Source organism: Gossypium hirsutum, chromosome A13 (genome assembly GCF_007990345.1).
Source record: "Gossypium hirsutum isolate 1008001.06 chromosome A13, Gossypium_hirsutum_v2.1, whole genome shotgun sequence".
NCBI classification, from domain to species: domain Eukaryota; kingdom Viridiplantae; phylum Streptophyta; class Magnoliopsida; order Malvales; family Malvaceae; genus Gossypium; species Gossypium hirsutum.
Window position 1 is genome coordinate 11,556,677 of NC_053436.1, and position 19,060 is coordinate 11,575,736.

Consider the following 19,060-nt stretch of genomic DNA (forward strand, 5'->3'; position numbering starts at 1 on the left):
ATTGAAAACATATATGTTTGTTTATTAAATTATATAATATGATTGTATATGTAAATTTGGTTGTCATGTTTGATTTAGGATTATTATGTGAATTGGCAATAAAGGTATATGGTTATTTCAAACATGGTAAGTTTGACTTGTTGGAACTTAAGTTTACAAATCGAAAGTTGGGTTGATAGTAAAGGTTATATGCTAATAAATTCGGTTAAGCTTGTTAGTTAAACATATATATACGATTATATTAAGGGTATAATCGCTTGAGGTTCGGTATTTAGCAAATAAATTATTGCCCTATAGTTGTTTATGAAATATTTTATATGTGTAGTAGCAATTGGGCTTTGGTAAGTGTTTTATTTTGAAAAACATGCGGTTTGATAATGGTGACTCATTGAGATTAAAATTTATAGTATTCATACATGATGTTAATACATGATTTTTTGAACTAAAGCTTAAAAGTTAATTATGAATTGTTCTTGATCGGTAATGCCTCGTAACCCTAATTAGGCGGCGAATACGGGTTAGGGGTGTTACATTGACGATAGTTTTTGAGCAGAAAAAAGAGAAAATAGCAGAAAGAAGGAAAAAAACAAAAGTGCAGAGAAAAGGGGAGAACAAACTTACGTCAATTTTTTTTAATCTCTTACTAACCTAATCCTAACTATCCACTCTCTCATCCACTTACAAAGACTTCTAAACCCATCCAAACTCTCTTAGTCAACCAAGACAAACATTAACATCCACACACGCACGAGGATTCAAACACAAGAACTCTAGCAAGCTAACTCCTTACCTCTCGAACTAGCATGCTCATTCTAATATGAGTTTATAAACAATATAACATAAGCCTACCTAGCAGGGATAAGGCTAGGATAAAAAAATAACAAAATTTGCCAAAAGTGAGACTTGAACCCAATACATCAAACACACAATCAAATCACTTAGCCACGGAAGCAAATACATATTTGTGTTAGAATTTACAGAAACAAAAATAAATTATTCAGGGCGATACAGATATATGGTTGAATTAAAAACTGAATTAAAATTTATTGAGTCTAGTTTAGCATAAAAGAAACAATGTAAGTAAATGATGAGTATATTATGATGTATATGATTTTTTGTGAGACAATGTCAGAATGATTTTGGATTCCATGTTTTGACTTTGAAAAATTATTTCAAATTGTAAAAAAAATGTTGAAGAGATGAAACTTATTGCTTAAAATATTGATGAGTCCATTTTTAAGGGAAATAAACTGAAACATTATATGAGTCGTGTACTAAAAGATACTTATTTTTAGTGAGTTAAAACTGCCTAGCGACAGAACAAGAGAAAACTAAAACAATTTATTGTATTAATTGACATAAGAAAGAAATTTTGAAATTTTTATGGTAAAAAGGTTATTGAGTCTAAATTAAAAAACAATAAGCAGATTTTAATTTGGGAGCTGTAGACCAAGATATAAATGATTTAATGACTGCTATTCAAGTGGACAATTTTGCTAAAATTATGTAAATAGTAAAATTGAATTAATGTTGCATATAGGCATACAATACTAAAAGCCAAAATTCTCGTATAATTACATCTACATAAATGATGAGGAATGGAGGAGAAGGAAAAATAATAGAAGAGTTATAATCTTAAAGAAATTGTTACAATTGATAGATTTGCTAATATATAAGAGAAGTTCAAATGTATTGTTGAGGTACTAAGTAGGTGATTGTTATAAAATGAATTAAGAAAGTCTTAAATGATAAATTGGTTGGTATATATTAGCAATAGTTATGGTATGTAGGAAGAGTAAGTCCTCTAAAGGACTTATTTGTAAAATTTTGATAATTATGTTAATTTTATAAACCTTGTTATCTTTTATCGAATAGCGTGTTATACTATATGGACTTGATGTGAAATAAATTTGATCAATTAAATTTTAATTTATGGATAGGGATTTAAGTGAAAAAATGTTGAAAAGTAAAAAAAAAATTGAGATAGGGAGCACGTTGTGACGACAAGAGAACCACGTGGAACCCCTGACATTGCGATGTCACCCCAAAAATTTTCAAAATTTACATTTCAATCCTTGTTCAACCTTAGATTGTGTTGAAAGCTATTATAAACCACATAAGACTTGGAAATAAATATGAAACATATAAGAAACACATATTGACCCAAATTTGATTATGTAGACACTTAAAATAAATTGAATTAGATTGTAATCACTTCGGCAACAAATGTAGTATCTTGGTATCTGGACTCAAAGATCGGATCACATACAAACCAGACCTAGTGATCGGATCAGGTTCAAAGGTGTTATACTAAGATTCACATTGAGCGATATTATCCATGGTTTGCACTTCGTACAGTATGTTGGTATCATCAAATAGAGAAAAGTAAGACAATGTTGTTTCATCAGCCATTCCAACTACAAATAAATCTTACTGTTTCCTTACATGCCTTTGGTGAAATGCTTTTATCCTTCTTAGGCCGTCTTCAAGAGCTGAGATTTCACAAGCAAAAGTTATACGAAGCCAATTCTTCATTCCAAAAGCCATCCCTGTATAATTTTGTGGCACTTTTGTCATGAGATTTACACAAGCACAGAATCATGATCATCGAAATCCATCACCTTGAGCCTCAATTCTTTCAATTGTTCTTTACAAGAATATTTTGATTTTGCACCAAATAAATGTAATTAGAAGCCTACATTTTGTTAAAAGAAACTTGAATTTTTCTTATCTTACCAGCTGGGACAATAATGACGGACTCCTCTTTAGCCAGCTTCATGCAGAAATCCAGGTCATCACTGATGTCTTCCAGTAGTGAAACATTCAGCTTCACCTGCAAAATATGTAGCTATCTAGCAATATATACATGTCCTCTATCTTCTGCAGACAAATCGTAAGATTGATGGCCTCACCATTACAAACATTGATCCTTCTGGTTTCTTTGGGCAAGTAAGACAAGGTACCTCCCTAATTCCATCAAAGCATTTATCGGCAGCCTCTTTTAGTGTCACAATCACTTTTGAAAAGAAATCATCCTTTGTATTCTCCAGGATTTGGGGAATCGCTCCCTAATGCATAAAATACAATTATATATAACCAAGAGAAAAAAAACAGGAGAAATAAGAATAAAAAAATAACTCTCTTACATTCAAACCCAAGCTTATAAAATATTTTTCTCCAGTGTTAACATTAAAGCTATATAGTAAGGTGCTGGAGAATGATGCACCATAAACTGACAGCATTTAATGTCTTTTTAGCGTGAAAATCGCGATGCATTGGCTTACATTTGTTCTTGCTCTTTGAACGTTGATGTATTTTTCAGACTAGAAAAGCATTTTGCATCACGAACCTGAATGAAGGTTGCAGGATCAGTGGAGATATTGAGAAAGCCTGTAATTGACTCCACAATCTGAGAGTGATGGAACAGGAACATTAACACCATTGATTGTTATCTTATGATTTCTGTTTAGATACTTGAATAATGAAATTACTTCAAATTAAACATGTGCTAATTGTCATAAGCCAGAGAGATGGACAGAAAAAAAACAATGAAGGCTAACCCCAGACTTTTGAAGGATGCCATTAGGATCACTAGTTACTAGCCAACCAAGTCGCCAACCAGGAACAACCCATCTCTTTGATATAGACCCAAGAGAGAGAACTGGCACAATTGATCCAAATATTCCCATTGGCACAAAGGGAGCGCTTCCAAATGTAAGATGGCCATAAACTTCATCAGCAATGACCAAAATTCCAAGCTTTCTTGCTGTCTCTGCAACCTAATTCAAATAATCTTCAATTTTTATAAAATAATAGTAATAAAAGAAAAAAAATTCTAACCATTTGGATACTTAATTTACCATTTTCAGATGGTCATAGCTATAGACACTTCCACAAGGATTGCCAGGGTTTATAATAACTATGGCAACAGTGTTGTCATCCGCTAGAGCTTCAATGGCATCAACATCAACTTCCCAACCCCTAGCAGGAAGGAGATCAAAATGACGGACTTGGAGATGTTCATATGCAGCACGAGATTCATAGAATGTAAAGCCTGGTCTTGGGAGCAAAATGTTGGCACCAGGGCGGTTAATGGCTGCTAATGCAACTTCAATTGCTTGTAAGCATCCACTTGTAACATAAATATCATCCGCAGATAACTTGTATGGAAGGTCACGATTAAGATAATTTGCAATAGCCCTGTTAGAATCTTGGAAGTATAATTATAATTTTTTAAATACATATAAAACAGACCATTCTTGATATTTTCTTCGCAAGAACAGGATTTTTTTTTCTTTTGAATGAATATGGAAAATGTAAATATATAGAAACCGGAGTTAAGTGTCTATAACTATTACCTTCTGGCAGAGAGAACTCCAACAGTAGGTGCATAACCATTGTACTTGGCTGAATGGACGGCATCAACTATGGCTTCTTCCGCTGTTGTGGAAGTCCTAAAGCATGCAAATTGAGAGGGATCGCCGTTGCCTAGGGGAATGGTGGGTCTCAGATCATCGGTGCTGAGATTTCCAATTACCAGATCAAGAACTCCTCGCACACTGATTGCTGATGCCGAGTTCGGCCTTTTGTTCCCTTCGAAACGCCATTGCTTTGAACTATTTTCCATCTTGCTTGTTACTGCCTCGAATTGAGTAGTGGTCTGCAGCGCACTATCCAGGTTTTGCAGTTAACAACAAACAAGATAGCCAGATATAAAAGCTACATTACCCCCACTTAAAAAAAGAACCGAAGAGAACAGACAACTGATATTGTCGGGCACTATTATATGTATAACAACTTAGATTTTTTATAGTTTATATTTTTATAATTTATAAAAGATTAAATTAATTTTTTATAATTTTAGGGTGTTTAAGTGAAATTTTATTTTTATTAATTTAAAATTTTTTAAAAGAAATTTAAGGGTCTAAAAAATAATTTTATATTTTAGGAGGCTCGGGCCCATGCCAGCCTCCTGACTTCGCCCTTAGGAGGGTAGCACTTTTTGTTTTTTTGTAGTCAAATGAAGTGGGGCTGAACCCTACAAAACTACAAATTAATCAACATGGCATTACGTAAGAAACATTATTGGGATCGTCTATTAAGAATCTGTAAATTTCTAGCGATGGATGTGTAAATCTTTTTATTTTGAAAATCTTGGGCAGCCGCAACCTTGTTAGCTTCCCTGTAAACATGGTTGAACCCGACTAGCCACTATTTGTTACAAAGCTTTCAGAAGCCTCTGTTTGACTGCAAGCCAAAAAAAAAAAGACAAACTCTCTGTAAACCTTGGTATTTCCAAACAGACTTCCAAACATCATCATTAGGACTCCAGGAATTTTCTTTTAAAGCTCAATAAGCACTTCGAACAGAAAAGGACCCTGAACCAGATCTAGCCCAAATAATCCTATCCACTCCCTCAGCAGGATGAGGAGGGGGAATACTTACTATACATTTAGTCATTGCATTAGGTAGCCATATACGAAGCAAATCCACATTCCAAGAACCATCAGGGAGCACCTAATCCCTCAAAAGACTTTCCAAATCAAGTCTAGAATGAGTCGAAATGTAAGAAAAAAGAGGGCAAACATCAGGAACACAAGATTCTTTCCAGCTACAGATTGTAGAGCCATCACCAATAGACCACATGAGATTCTTACAAAGAAGGGGTCGCACCTTAGAAAGGGAACGCCAAAGGTGAGAACAGTTGCTTCTATGAATGGTCTCAAGAAGTTGGTTCTTCCATCCATATTTCGAATGAAGAACACGAACCCATAAAATATCCTTTCGAGAGACAAGATTAAAGCCAATTTTCATAAGGAAAGAATTATTTTGATCTTGAAAATGCCGAAACCCAAGGCATCCACGAGATCTAGGCTGACAAATGGACTCCCAACCTACCAATGCAATTTTATGATGTCTAGTAGAGCCTCCTCAAATGAACTGTCTTGCAATCTTTTCAATCTCATCACACACCCCTTTCGGGACTAACAAAAACTGCATGAAATAGTTTGGAATAGCAAGAAGGACTGATTAGGCAAGTGTAACACATCTCGCAAAGGAGAGTTTCCTAGCTTTCCAATTTTGCAATTTACACATCATTTTTTCAACTACAAAATTCAGAGTACTTTTAGTAACACGACCATGAAGGAGAGGCACCCCCAAATAACTCCCTAGATTAAAAACCTTCTGAAACCCAAAGAGCTAACTAATCTGATCACATAAACTATTATCAACACCTTTGGAAAAATACATATTGCTCTTCCTTGCACTGATATTATGACCAGAAAAGTCGCAGAAATGTTTAAGGATTTCCTTTAACAAAAAAGCTTGATCCATCTCCGCTTTGCTGAAAATGGCAAGATCATCATCAAAAAAGAGATGAGATAATGACAGGCCCGACTTAGATAACCAAATCGGATGCCACTTGCTAGTTGTGATTTCAGAATGAAAAATATGCCCTAACCATTCCATGCAAAGAACAAAAAGACAATGCGATAAAGGACATCCTTGTCTAATCCCTCTCACAGGCTTAAAGAATTGAGATGGAACTCCATTCCATAAAAATTGCATAGTAGATGAAGAAATAACACCCATAATAACCTTTCTGAGAAACTCGGGAATCCCAGTGGTAACAAGGGACTCATCAATAAAATCTCAGCTAATCCTTTCGTAGGCTTTCTCCATATCCAAATTAATGGCCATCCAATTTCTACAACTTTCCTACTGCGCATCGAATGAATGACTTCTTGCGCAATAATGACATTATCAAAAATGTTGCGACCAACCCCGCTTGTTTAGGTGTTATATAATTTCAAAACACCACTTTAAATCTATTGGCGATCACTTTAATCACCAACTAATACATAACCGAGCAAAGACTAATTGGCTGAAATTGACTGAAGTCCTCCGGACGATCCTTCTTAGGAATAAGCACAATTAATGTATTGTTAAGATCCTCCCCAATTTTATTACCAGCAAAGATTCCCTGAACCCATTCATAAACCTCCCATCTAACAGTATCCCATGGACTTTGGAAAATAAAGACCATGGAACCCATCACTTCCGGAAGCCTTCAGCAGAGCCATGTCAAAAAGGGTCTTCTTAATCTCATCATTTAAAATCAATTTTTTAAGAAAATCAATGTCTTGCTCCGTGAGGTGAGGAAATAAATTCAACGGAACTGCACTCATGGGAGTTGGGATCTCACCATACAAATTCTCAAAAAACTTGGCTGCTTCATCACTGAGAATACTCTGATCCGAGCACCATTCCCCACTACTTATGCGTAAAGCCATAATGCGATTAAATTTCCTCATTTGCATAGTGTGACTATGAAAGTACTGGGTATTGCGATCCCCAAATTGAAGCCAATCACACCTAGCATGTTGCCTCCATATAAGCTCCTCATGATTGAGCATATTTTCCAATTCATCACAAACCTCCATCTCTAAGTCAACTAGCCTACTAGAGGAAGATCGATCCATGGCCTTTTGAATGTATTAAAGCCTCTCTTAGGTGGGCGCAACATTTTGAACCATTTATAATTGAAGCCAAATCTACTGCACCCAATTCAGAAATTCGACACCACTTTGCAGACAATTGGATCCACTTATTTTCTGATGGAGCAGTCGCTAGAGATTCAGGAAATGCTTCAGCGGGAGGCATGGTTTATGATCGAGTTAGCAATTGGATTTTAGGGTTCACTCATTATCTAGGCAGATGTTCATCTTTGGAGGAAGAACTTTGGGGTATCCTTGATGGAGTTCTCATTTTATTAAACAAGGGTTATAAGAAAGTCCAGATTCATACTGATAATCTTGAAGTGGTAAGGGCTTTGTCCATGGAAGAAATAGTGCATTCCGACATTACCTTGCTTATAAGAGTTAAACGACTTTTGCATTCTGAAGGCCAATGGGGTATTAAGTATATTCCCAGGGAGTGTAATTTAATTGCAGACCAATTGGTAAAGATCAGTCTCTCTTGGCAAGCACCGCTTCAGTTATCTAAAGTACCTCCTGATTTGGTGGCTACGGCTATCCAACAAGACAAAGCTTTTAGAGTCTCTTAGGAGTTTTTAAGTTGTAATACTGTTTACTTTCAAAAATTAAAAAAAGAGTATTTGACGTCAGGCACAATAAGGTATCGCTACCTGTTGTTACATCCCAAGAAAACTATTCTTTTTTTCTATAATTATAGTGAATATATTAATGCTAAGGGAAATTGCCAATGAATGTATATCGATATTTTCCTTATTGGTAACTCACCAATGAGATTTTGGTATGTATTAGATTATCATTTTAAAATTAAATTAATTATATCGGAAAAATCATAGCAATATTAAAAATTTTCAGTTAATTTTTTCATTATTTACGTACGTAAATTTATCATCATCATCATCATCATCATCATATCATATATATATACTATGTCTAGTTTTTTAACCAAATAAGGTAAGTTTTAGTTCTAAACCACTTCTCTGTATACCATTTGTCACCTATAATGTGCTGATACTTCAGCAATGGTAGGCAATTTACATCCAAGAAGTCAAATGACCTTTAAAGAAAATGAAATTGATTGAATGATAGTCAAACTATAATCCTTGGTTAAAAATTTAAGAATGTTGAATGGTACATCGACATTTTCCTTATTGGTAACTCACCAACGAAATAGTTAAAATTTTATGAAAATTTAAATAATTACATTAAATACTAATTCTTACCCAAGGATAATTTTTTTCTTGAAATTTTGAAATTCTTTTAACATTCTTAAATTTCTATACCATTCAACATTGTAGGGTGTGCCTCGCATTTATCAGACACGTTGTAGGCATCTTAGATGAAAATCGACGAGCAACCGAAAAAAGGCCAAAACAAGCCTGATGTCAGGACAAGGAGGTCTCAAATGTTGGATGATGCGACGATTTTCGGCAATGGACGTGGCGAAAATGTCGTGACGGGGAAAGCCGGCACGTCACAACGATTCCTAATGTTATGCAGCCACGTTTTGTACAACTCAAAACAACTTCTTCTCCCAATTGAATTTTGATTATTTTAGGGTTATTTTAGTCATTTTAACCTTTAGTATTGAGCCTATTTAATGGGCCTTTGTAAACCTAATTTAGACACACTAATCAATAAGAACTTTTCTTTAAGGGCGACAAGATTTAGTCATATATAGAGTTTTGGTGAGAGTTTGAGAGAATCTTGTAAAACCCCTTTAGTGAGAGCTTTGGGTGTGAGCTTTGTATTCGGGACTTGGGTTTTGTATTCTCATTGTGTAACATCCCAGAATAGAACCTAGGAGTTTGGGGCCTAGTGAGTTGGGTCACTAGTGGGCTTGGCGAGCTGGGGTCATCAGTGGGCCTGGTGAGCTATAGTCGCTGGTTTGGCTCAAGAGTGAAAATAAGAGGCTAGACTATAAAATAAATAAATACGATTAGCCAAAGGGAAATTATACCAAAGTTAGGAAGTCAATTTATTTTCCTCTTCACAACACCAGTCATACACATAACTCTTTCCTACGTCTATTAAGGTATCCTAAGAACTTCAAAACACTTAGTGCCTATAAATTAAGCTCTTGTCATTAAAAATTCCATATTCTTTTGAAAAATAAAACTCTCTCAAATTTATTCATCGATTACTTCTTTCTCTTGTTGTCAAGATTCTACGAAAACAAGAACCCAACATTTAGCTTTTAGGATTAAAGGTAAAACACTATTTCTCTATTGGGTTAGATGTATAAAACTAATTAAGAAAATTCACTACAAAGGAAACTAGGTTCGGTAAAAGACTAGCATGTGTGAACCTTGTGTTATGCATGAGTTTTAATGTGCTTCGACTGTTAGTGACTTGTGTATGATTTGTAAAATTGCGAACCTAATAGAATCGTCTACAAGCAAAGACAAGGGAAAGATAAAACTTGTTTAAAGCTTTCAGCAAATTGGTGGGAGTTTAGGGGCCGCCATTTGTATGTGTGAACCATAGAGTTAATCAGGAGCTTAGGGCTTGATCCTAAGTCTTGAGAGTAAGTCTTCTCTAAACTTTGTTTTGTGATTGTGTTAAGTATATGTTTTTATGAATAGTGATATGTCAGCTCTATATTGCTAGCTAGATATGAATAGTTGATAAACCGTAATTTATACATATTTTTATCCCTTGCTTAGCATATTTTTGGATGAATTATCCTTAGATTTGGTGAATTCGATGCTCCTAATCCTTTGATTTCATGTTTTATACTTAGGTGAGCATATGAGAGTAAAAAGAGTGAGAAACGGGCTGAAAATGGAGAAAATAGACCAACATGAGAAATCAACACAGCCTGGACTTCCTCACACGGGTAAACCACACGCCCGTGCCTATGTAACAGCCTTGAACACGGATTGAAAAAACCGCACAAGGGCGTGTCACACGAGCATGTCCCTGTCGAGCCCAAGTTTAGTTCTATTCGAAAAAGGCCACTCTTGAGGGCTTTTAGGCATTCTAAAGCCTATTTAAAGACCTGAGGATGCACTTAGAAGACACATAGAGTAGGAGGTAAGGAATTACTCAAGGAAAGCCGATTGACCCATCTCAGAAGCCGAACTCATCGTCAAGACTGAAGATCTCCCTTCAATTTCCTTCAGGAGTTTTCGGTTTTCTTTATGTTTTGTTATCTTTATTCTTTTGAGATATTTTCTTTCATAAATATGAACTAAACCCCCTAAATACCTAAGGGGAATGAAACCTAAGATGGATCTTGTTATTATTATCTGAATTGTATGATAAATATTTGACTTGTTCTTAATTATGTGTTCTTAATTCTTGTTTTAATATTCCAGGATATTGATTCAAGTTAATGCGCTTATTCAGAGGAGAAAAAGTTCCTGTCTAAGAGTAGATTTTTCGTAATTAAGCGGAGTTGATTGCACGCCTAGAGATAGGGTGACAAGATTTTGCCGGATTAGGGTGAAACCTAATAAGGGAGTCCATAGATCGTTAATGCAACACTAGGGTGTTAATTAGAAAGAGATTTCAATTAATCAACCTAAGGTTAGACGTTATTAGTCTTGAGAGAGATAATAATATAACTTAGGGATTTCTACGGATCAAGTCAAATGAATAAATCGTCTGATTCAGAGTCAAATAACAAGTGAAGTCTAGATGGATTTTTCCTTGAGTATTGTCTTAATCAATCGAGTTTTCCCAAAAGCTTTTCCCCAATTTTCTCTCTATGCACCCTTAGTTTAGTTGATTAGTTCAGATAAACAAATCCCTTAAATTTTAGGCTAGATAATAAAAAGAAAGTAATTACTAGTACTATTAGTTTATTTGGGTTCGACAATCCGATCTTGCTAAAGCTATACTACTATTCGATAGGTACACTTGCCTTTATCGTGATAATAGTTAGTTTCAAGAACGATTAATTATAAATTTTTAAAACCTGTCGCGAATATCATGTATCAAGTTTTTGGCGCCATTGGAAGGGAACTAAGATATTAGGAACACTTGATTTTTATTACTTTAGCCATTTTACATTATTTGCAATTTAAATTTTTATTTTATTTTCTAATTTTCTCTTTTATTCGCTTCTGGCAGGTTTTTTATAGTGTATGACTAAAAGAAACCCGTCGGGATCATTACTTTTTAATAGTGAGATCGATCGCACAGCTCGCAAAAACCGAAGAGAAATAAGGCAAAGCTTAAGATACACGGAGGAAAAACAAGAGGACGATATTCAAACCACAACTGAGGAGATGGCTGAAAATCAGGAAAATCTACTACCTCATGCGATTGCCGCTAATCCTGTAAATCAGAATCATACTCCACACACTATGTATGATTATGCTAAATTTAACAGGAACTGAGTCAAGTATAGTTAGGCCTGCTATTGCTGCAAATAATTTTGAACTGAAACCTAAAACGATTCAAATGATACAGCAATTTGTTCAGTTTGATGGTTTGCAGGATGAGGATCTAAACACTCGACGAATTTTCTGAAACTCTGCAACACATTTAAAATCAATGGTGTCTCTGATGATGCCATTCGTCTTTTGTTATTTCCCTTTTCATTAAGGAATAAGGCTAAACAGTGGTTGAACTCGTTACCACGAGGGTCAATCTCTACTTGGGAACAAATGACCAAAAATTTTTTACTAAAATATTTTTCATCGGCTAAAATGGCTAAATTAAGGAATGATATCTCTTCTTTTAAGCAGATGGATCTAGAAACACTCTACGATGCATGGGAGAGATACAAGGAGCTGTTGAGAAGGTGCCCTCACCATGGGCTACCACTCTGGCTACAGGTTCAAACTTTTCACAATGGCCTGAATCCTTCAACTAGACAGATGGTTGACGCAGCCATTGGTGGGACTATCAATAATAAGACACCTGAGGATGCTTATGAATTTATAGAAGAGATATTACTGAATAATTATCAGTGGCAAGTCATGAAGACAAAGCCAACGAAAGCAGCCGACGTTTTTAACGTCGATTCAGTCACCATGCTCTCTAATTAGGTAGAACTTTTGAATAGAAAAATTGACGGTTTTCTTGGTTCTTCACAGGTTCACCCAGTAATGCAATGCAATGCAAGTGGAGGAGGGACGAGCAATTCAGAATACCTACTTTATAGCCACATCATGGAAAATGAGCAATTACATTATATGGGTAATAATCCTTGACCTTAAAATAATCCTTATCGTAATACTTACAATGCAGGATGGAGGAACCACCCAAATTTCTCATGGGGAGGCCAAGGGAATCAGAGACCACCACCACCTCCAGGCTTCCAACAACCATCTTACCAATAGGAAAAGAAGCCGAACCTTGAGGAGATGCTAACAAAGTTTATCTCGGTGTCAAAAACTCGATGTCAGAAACTCACTTTCAAAATACTGAAATAGCACTTAAGAATCAACAGGTGTCGATCCAAGGGCTCGAAACTCAGATAGGCCAACTTGCGAAATTGATTTCTGAACGACCACAAGGTATCCTGCATAGTAACACAGAATCTAACCCAAGGGAACAACTCAACACAATTACCATACAAGAAGAGGAAGGGTTAGTTGAACCTGAAACAGAACTGAGGCAATGAATTATGGTAAGTAAAGGTAAAGGCGAGGTAGACCACAGTAAGCAGAAATCGGTAAGTAAAGAGTACAAACCACGAGTGCCATACCCCAATGCGACAAGGAAAGACCGCATAGATGAACAATTTGGTAAATTCCTTAAACTATTAAAGAAATTACACATTAACTTACCATTTATTGAAGCTCTTTCGTAGATGCCAAACGTAGTCAAATTCTTAAAGGAGCTTTTAGCAAATAAACAGAAGTTGGATGAGGCGTCGCATGTGGAGTTAAATGCAGTTTGCTCAGCCATTCTCCAGAACAAGCTTGCTAACAAATTGAAATATCCATGGAGTTTTACGATTCCTTGTTTAATTGGTAGCTTAAATGTTAAAAATGCTTTGGCTGATTTAGGGGCTAGTATTAATGTCATGCCATCCAAAATGTTTAAACAACTAGGTCTTGGGAAACCCAAACAAACAAGGATGAGTATTCAGTTAGCCGATAAAACTATCAGATTTCCTCGAGGCATCATTGAAGATGTATTTGTAAAAATTGATAAATTTATATTCCCAATCGATTTTATTGTTCTAGACATAGAAGAGGGTAGTGACGCACCTCTAATTCTAAGAAGGCCCTTTTTAGCAATTGCTAGAACCGTTATTGATATTGGTGCAGGTGAACTCACACTTCGTGTGGGTGATGACTCAGTTACTCTTCAAGCTCGTAATCTTATTAATACTGACCATGTGGTGCAACCTTCTTTACAGGAAACACGTTCGAAGAGCACACATGAGCCTTGTTCAAATAACAACAAAGAACCCATCTATCAAGAACGAATGCTACAAATCAAGGAACTAGATGAATGGTGAACACATAAACCAAGGACACACGATAATCCAAAACCACGCCATAATGAGCTTAATATTTCACCAAATCAACTTAAGGTTGGAGACAAAGTACTACTAGATGCAGCAGACCCTCGTATTGCCACTTCTGAACCTAATGGAGCAATCCCTCTTATGGTACTCAGCATTTCTCCATACGGTACAGTCGAGGTAATTCATCCCAAATTTGGCACTTTTAAGGTAAATAGTACCCATCTAAAACCTTATTTTAATGAAATTAAAAGCAGAAAGGAGGAGTGTAAACTTCTCACACCACTATGACCATGTAAAAGGGAGGTAAGTCGACTTTGACTCTAAATAAGCGCTTCTCGGGAGGCAACCCGAGCACTAACAGCATTAATTTCTTTAAATTTTAGTTTTTAACATCTAACTAATAACTTAGCCTTTGAATAAAAGTTTTGCAAAACTACACAGCCAGGCACACGGGCGTGTCTTAGGCCGTGCTCACACCATGGGAGGAGACACGACCATGCGATACAGCCGTGTGAAACTAGGACAAAGTTTTTCCCCAACATGGGATGGGATAAGTTGCCACGGGCGTGGGATGTAGCCATGGACGAACCTGTCAAAACAACATGGGCGTGCGACATGCCCGTGTCTTGAAGCCGTGGTCGACACTGAGAAAGTAAGACGGGCGTGCGACACACCTGTGCCTATCACCTGCGGTCGACACTGTCAAACCAACACAGGCGTGCGCATTTGAACACATACATGGAAGAAGCGAAAGAAGTAGGACACAACCGTGTGAACCAACACGTTCAAAGAACACGGGCGTGGGACGAATTTTAGACGCACCCAAATTTAAAAATCGAGAAACACACAGGCTAAAATTAGGGCACACAGGCGTGCCCCACGTCAGTGTGCCTCAAAATCTATTTAAACCCCTCACTATTCATCATCCCCTTCCCCAAAATCCCTAACTATAGCCGCTGCAACTCTTTCACACGCCCTTCCTGCCACACCCATGCGCCGACCACAACACCACCATCGACGGCCCAAGCTCCTCCCTCTGCCAACCTCTTGTGTTTGTTCATTCTTTTCTCTTCATTTCGTTTACTAATTTGATTTTTCTTGTTTTATTTTGACTGTTAATCTTCATAGTTCTAATAATAGCAATGCTTATACCCTTTGTTTCTTGCTAATCTAATTGATGGTTTATGGTACATTCATTCTTGTGTTACCATAGAATTCAATCTATCTCCCATATTATCATTCCCATATGCATCCATTCACTAGGCATTATTCTCGTATTCCTATTCGTAGTAATGACTTAAAATATCTGATTGGGTTATCTTTTAGCATAATTGTTTTTAGTACATGATTTCTATGAATTATCTCTATTTAGTTCTAACATGCATTGCATATTTGTCCATGCTATTATTTGGGAGTAATTTTATTTTTATTTCGTCTTGCCATTACAGATATCATGAGAAATCATGGTAAGAAAACTACCGTCCCTGCCTCGAAGAAGAGGAAAGGAGCAGCATCATCGTCGGGCCCTACTGTAGAAATCAGACACCCATTCCTCCAATTTTTACCGGGACCACAGGAGGAACTTTTTCAAATACTATGGGCCCGACCCTTAAGTGCGGGCCGCTACATTGATTGGACCACACTCGAACAAATCCAATTGGCTGACGCGATTCGAGCTCTTCTGATGACTGATCTGTGGGAGCTCTTCTTTAGGATCATCGAGCCGACGTACCTCGAGCTCACACTAGAACTCTATTCAACGTTCCACTTTCAAACTGTTATGATAGAGTTTGATGATCCAGGAACGGTCCAGTTCAGCCTCGGTGGCTTGGTTGCCAGTTGAGCATACCTGAGTTTGGAATTGCACTAGGGCTATATACGGAAGAATTCATGGATGACAACGAACTCGACACCCTCTATCGCCACATCCACTACTCTCCTTCGAAATGCTGGCAAGCCTTAGTCCCTGCCTCGGCCACCTACGACCTTAGCCGTTCCAAGGCATCGGCCCTCGACCCATCCTTGAGGTATTTACAAGCCATATTAGCCCACACTCTAACAAGACGATGAGAGAGCACCGGCGTTGTCAACACTCACGACGCGTACTATTTATGGAGTATGGCTTATGGGCATGTCTTCAACCTTACCTATTTCATTGCCCACACCATTCGCCATCAAACGGAGCAGCATAGGAAGGGGGTCATCTCCATTGGCCCCTATGTGACTTGCCTTGCACGGCACTTCGGGCTCTTTAATACAGCGGCACAAGCATCCTCTATCACTCTCATAGGTCAGATGTCCCGACAGGGCATCTCGAGTATGCTACATATGAGGATGATCAAGTGACGACATGGAGTTAACCCTCCCCAGTACCGCCTGGTCCAGTCCGCCGACGAGGAGGACCCAGAGGACATTACTGATGATGTCCCTCCACAGCACGAGGACCCACCGTCTCAGCCACCACCCATCCATCATCCAGTTCATATGGCGCTTCATACTCTGACATCTCTGAACGCCTTACTCGATTTGATCAGCAGTGTTTTTAGCGCTTTGATCACATTGATGCTACCCTACATCAGATTTGTCAGCACCTTCACATCTCATCGCCACCACCACCTCGCGAACCATCCGACGATGACGATGTTTAAAGACTTTTTATTTATTATTTTTATTTTCACTTTTATCTTTATTTATCTTCTTAAAGTACTTTTTATTTTATTTTCCTTTAATACTATTTTATTTTTAGGTTTTATAATTTTTATTGAACAATTTATAGTTTCGGCTATTTCATTACGAATAATTATGCCTCTTTATATTTCCTAAAGAGTTCTTGATTTTATCACAGTTATTAAGAGCTCCAAAGCTCACCATCACTTAGGAACTTGAAACTCCACTGAAAAAGGTTCTCCACGACTGCCATGTCCTGTCCGACCACCATGATAACCTCTTCACTGGACACTGCGGTTGTGGAACCCAACCTCTACCACCACTGGAGTATCCTCCTCCAATTTTATCATTGCCTTGGCCGATTATTCTCCATAACTCCAATTCAATGAGTTCATTCATTATTCAGGAAGTTTCACTTCTCTCCCTATCTTATGACCTTATATCTATATCGTCGAAAATCTAACTTTGTACATTGAGGGCAATGTACCTCTTAAGTGTGAGGGGTTCATTTATATCATTATCAGAAAATCCCTGAATTTTGTCTTATTCTCAAATAATTTTCTCATATCATCATTAGAATGAATTTTGATTAATTTATGATTTTTATTAATATGTGTTGAATTAAAACATAGGCATTTATGCATTGATTGTTTAAACTTTAAGGAATTAGATAATCAAGCATGATAAGTTGATTTTTGAGAATTTAAAATTTTTAGGTTGCTTCCCCAAGTCTAGGTATTATCTTGAGTTGAAGTTCACAGGTTTAAACATCAAAAAGTCATAATTTTTGTTAGATCTTGAGCCTTTAGAGCATATATTATTTCTTTCATGCTCACTTTTATTGTTACTTTGAGTATGTCAATATTGATCTATTATTCTAGAACTTGCTTGATTATACATGTCGAGACCACACTATTGATTTGATGTGTCGAGATGAAAAAGGCACTTAGGTTTAACCCACTTACTCCATAAAAACCTACTTTCATAATTAACCCTTAAGAAACCCCCTTGAGCCTAATAATCCATCCATTGATTTACCCTCAATATTAACCCATAACCCATTATTGTTGAAATCCCCTAAATTAATTTGATCCCTATTTTTGTCGAGATTTGATTTGAATAAATTGCTTAGCTATGTTTTTATTTTTGATAGCTAGCCTATGTTATTTGGCTTGTTCTTAATTTAAAAAAAAAACAACACATGCATCCATATTAGCAGTAATTCGTTGTTTTTGAGCTTAAGTGTTTAATCCCATATTCTGAGAAGAAGATCAATTGTTTTCAATTGATGATTAGTTATTTTTCTAGTTAGGTAATTTTTCAATTCAATCTCGATTCTAACCTTTTCTTTCAACTTGTGACCACACCCTCCTAACCAAAGCCACTTTACAACCCTCTAAAGACCTTTTGATTGATGTATCATCTTAATACATGGTGGTGGAGATGTGATTTTCATGCAAGCCTATGGTAATAACTTTTCATATTGACTAATGAGTGCTTCATTTATTGTCCTTAAACACTTCGAGTGATTTGAGTGAATCTTTAGTGAGGAGGTTAAACTTTGTGATATTTTGAATCAAAGGTAATCACTTAGATTAGGGGAGACACCTATACTGTCGTATTAAAATGCTCAACTTGGAATGTTTGAAACTTTGATGTTCTTCTAGTTGAATTCTCAATGTGTGATTACTTATGGTTTATTTTGAGAGGCTATTGATGAGAATTATAAGTTGAGAAGAATTGATTTTGATTGTGAGTTGAGGATTTTTCTTAAGGATAAACAAACGCTTAAATGTGGGGGTATTTGATAAACTATAATTTATACATATTTTTATTCTTTGCTTAACATATTTTTGGATGAATTATCCTTAGATTTGGTGAATTCGATGCTCCTAATCCTTTAATTTCATGTTTTATACTTACGTGAGCATAGGAGAGTAAAAAAAGCGAGAATCGGGCCGAAAACGGAGAAAATAGACCAACATGAGAAATCAACACGGCCTGGACTTCCTAGCATGGGTAGGCCACAAGCCCGTGCCTATGTAACAGCCTTAAACACGGATTGAAGAAATCGCACACGGGCGTGTCACATGGGCTTGTCCCTGTCGAGCCCAAGTTTAATTCTATTCAGAAAAGGCCACTCTTGAGGGCTTTTAGGCATTCTAAAACCTATTTAAACACCTGAGGAGGCACGTAGAAGACACATAGAGTAGGAGGCAAGGAATTACTCAAGGAAAGTCGATTGATCCATCTCAGAAGCCGGACTCAGCATCAAGACTGAAGATCTCCTTTCAATTTCCTTCAGGAGTTTTGGGTTTTCTTTATGTTTTGTTATCTTTATTCTTTTGATATCTTTTTTTTCATAAATATGAACTAAACCCCCTAAACACCTCAGGAAAATGAATCCTAAGACGGATCTTGTTATTATTATCTGAATTGTATGATAAATATTTGACTTGTTCTT

The 19,060-nt window shown here is 36.6% G+C and overlaps 1 protein-coding gene and 1 non-coding gene across 5 annotated transcripts; both read right to left on the bottom strand.

Moving 5' to 3' along the window:
- Positions 1-2,191: 2,191 nt before the first annotated feature.
- Positions 2,192-4,757, bottom strand: LOC107894135 (probable aminotransferase TAT2). Of its 4 annotated transcripts, none has more exons than XM_041084895.1 (7): positions 4,359-4,757; positions 3,861-4,210; positions 3,561-3,779; positions 3,350-3,409; positions 2,913-3,068; positions 2,737-2,833; positions 2,192-2,549 (listed from the first exon to the last, which is right to left on the bottom strand). In XM_041084895.1, exons 1-7 carry the CDS (start codon positions 4,420-4,422, stop codon positions 2,431-2,433), a joined length of 1,065 nt encoding a protein of 354 aa, XP_040940829.1. In that variant the 5' UTR covers positions 4,423-4,757; the 3' UTR covers positions 2,192-2,430. The 4 variants fall into 4 exon arrangements, with proteins under 4 accessions (XP_040940829.1, XP_040940828.1, XP_016674840.1 ...); XM_041084894.1 differs by having other exon boundaries at positions 2,737-2,848; XM_016819351.2 differs by having other exon boundaries at positions 3,861-4,200; positions 4,359-4,756.
- A 7,403-nt stretch (positions 4,758-12,160) lies between these two features.
- Positions 12,161-12,267, bottom strand: LOC121213163 (small nucleolar RNA R71). Its single transcript, XR_005908533.1, has one exon. It is a non-coding gene; the product is annotated as a small nucleolar RNA R71 (small nucleolar RNA).
- Between the last annotated feature and the right edge of the window lie 6,793 nt (positions 12,268-19,060).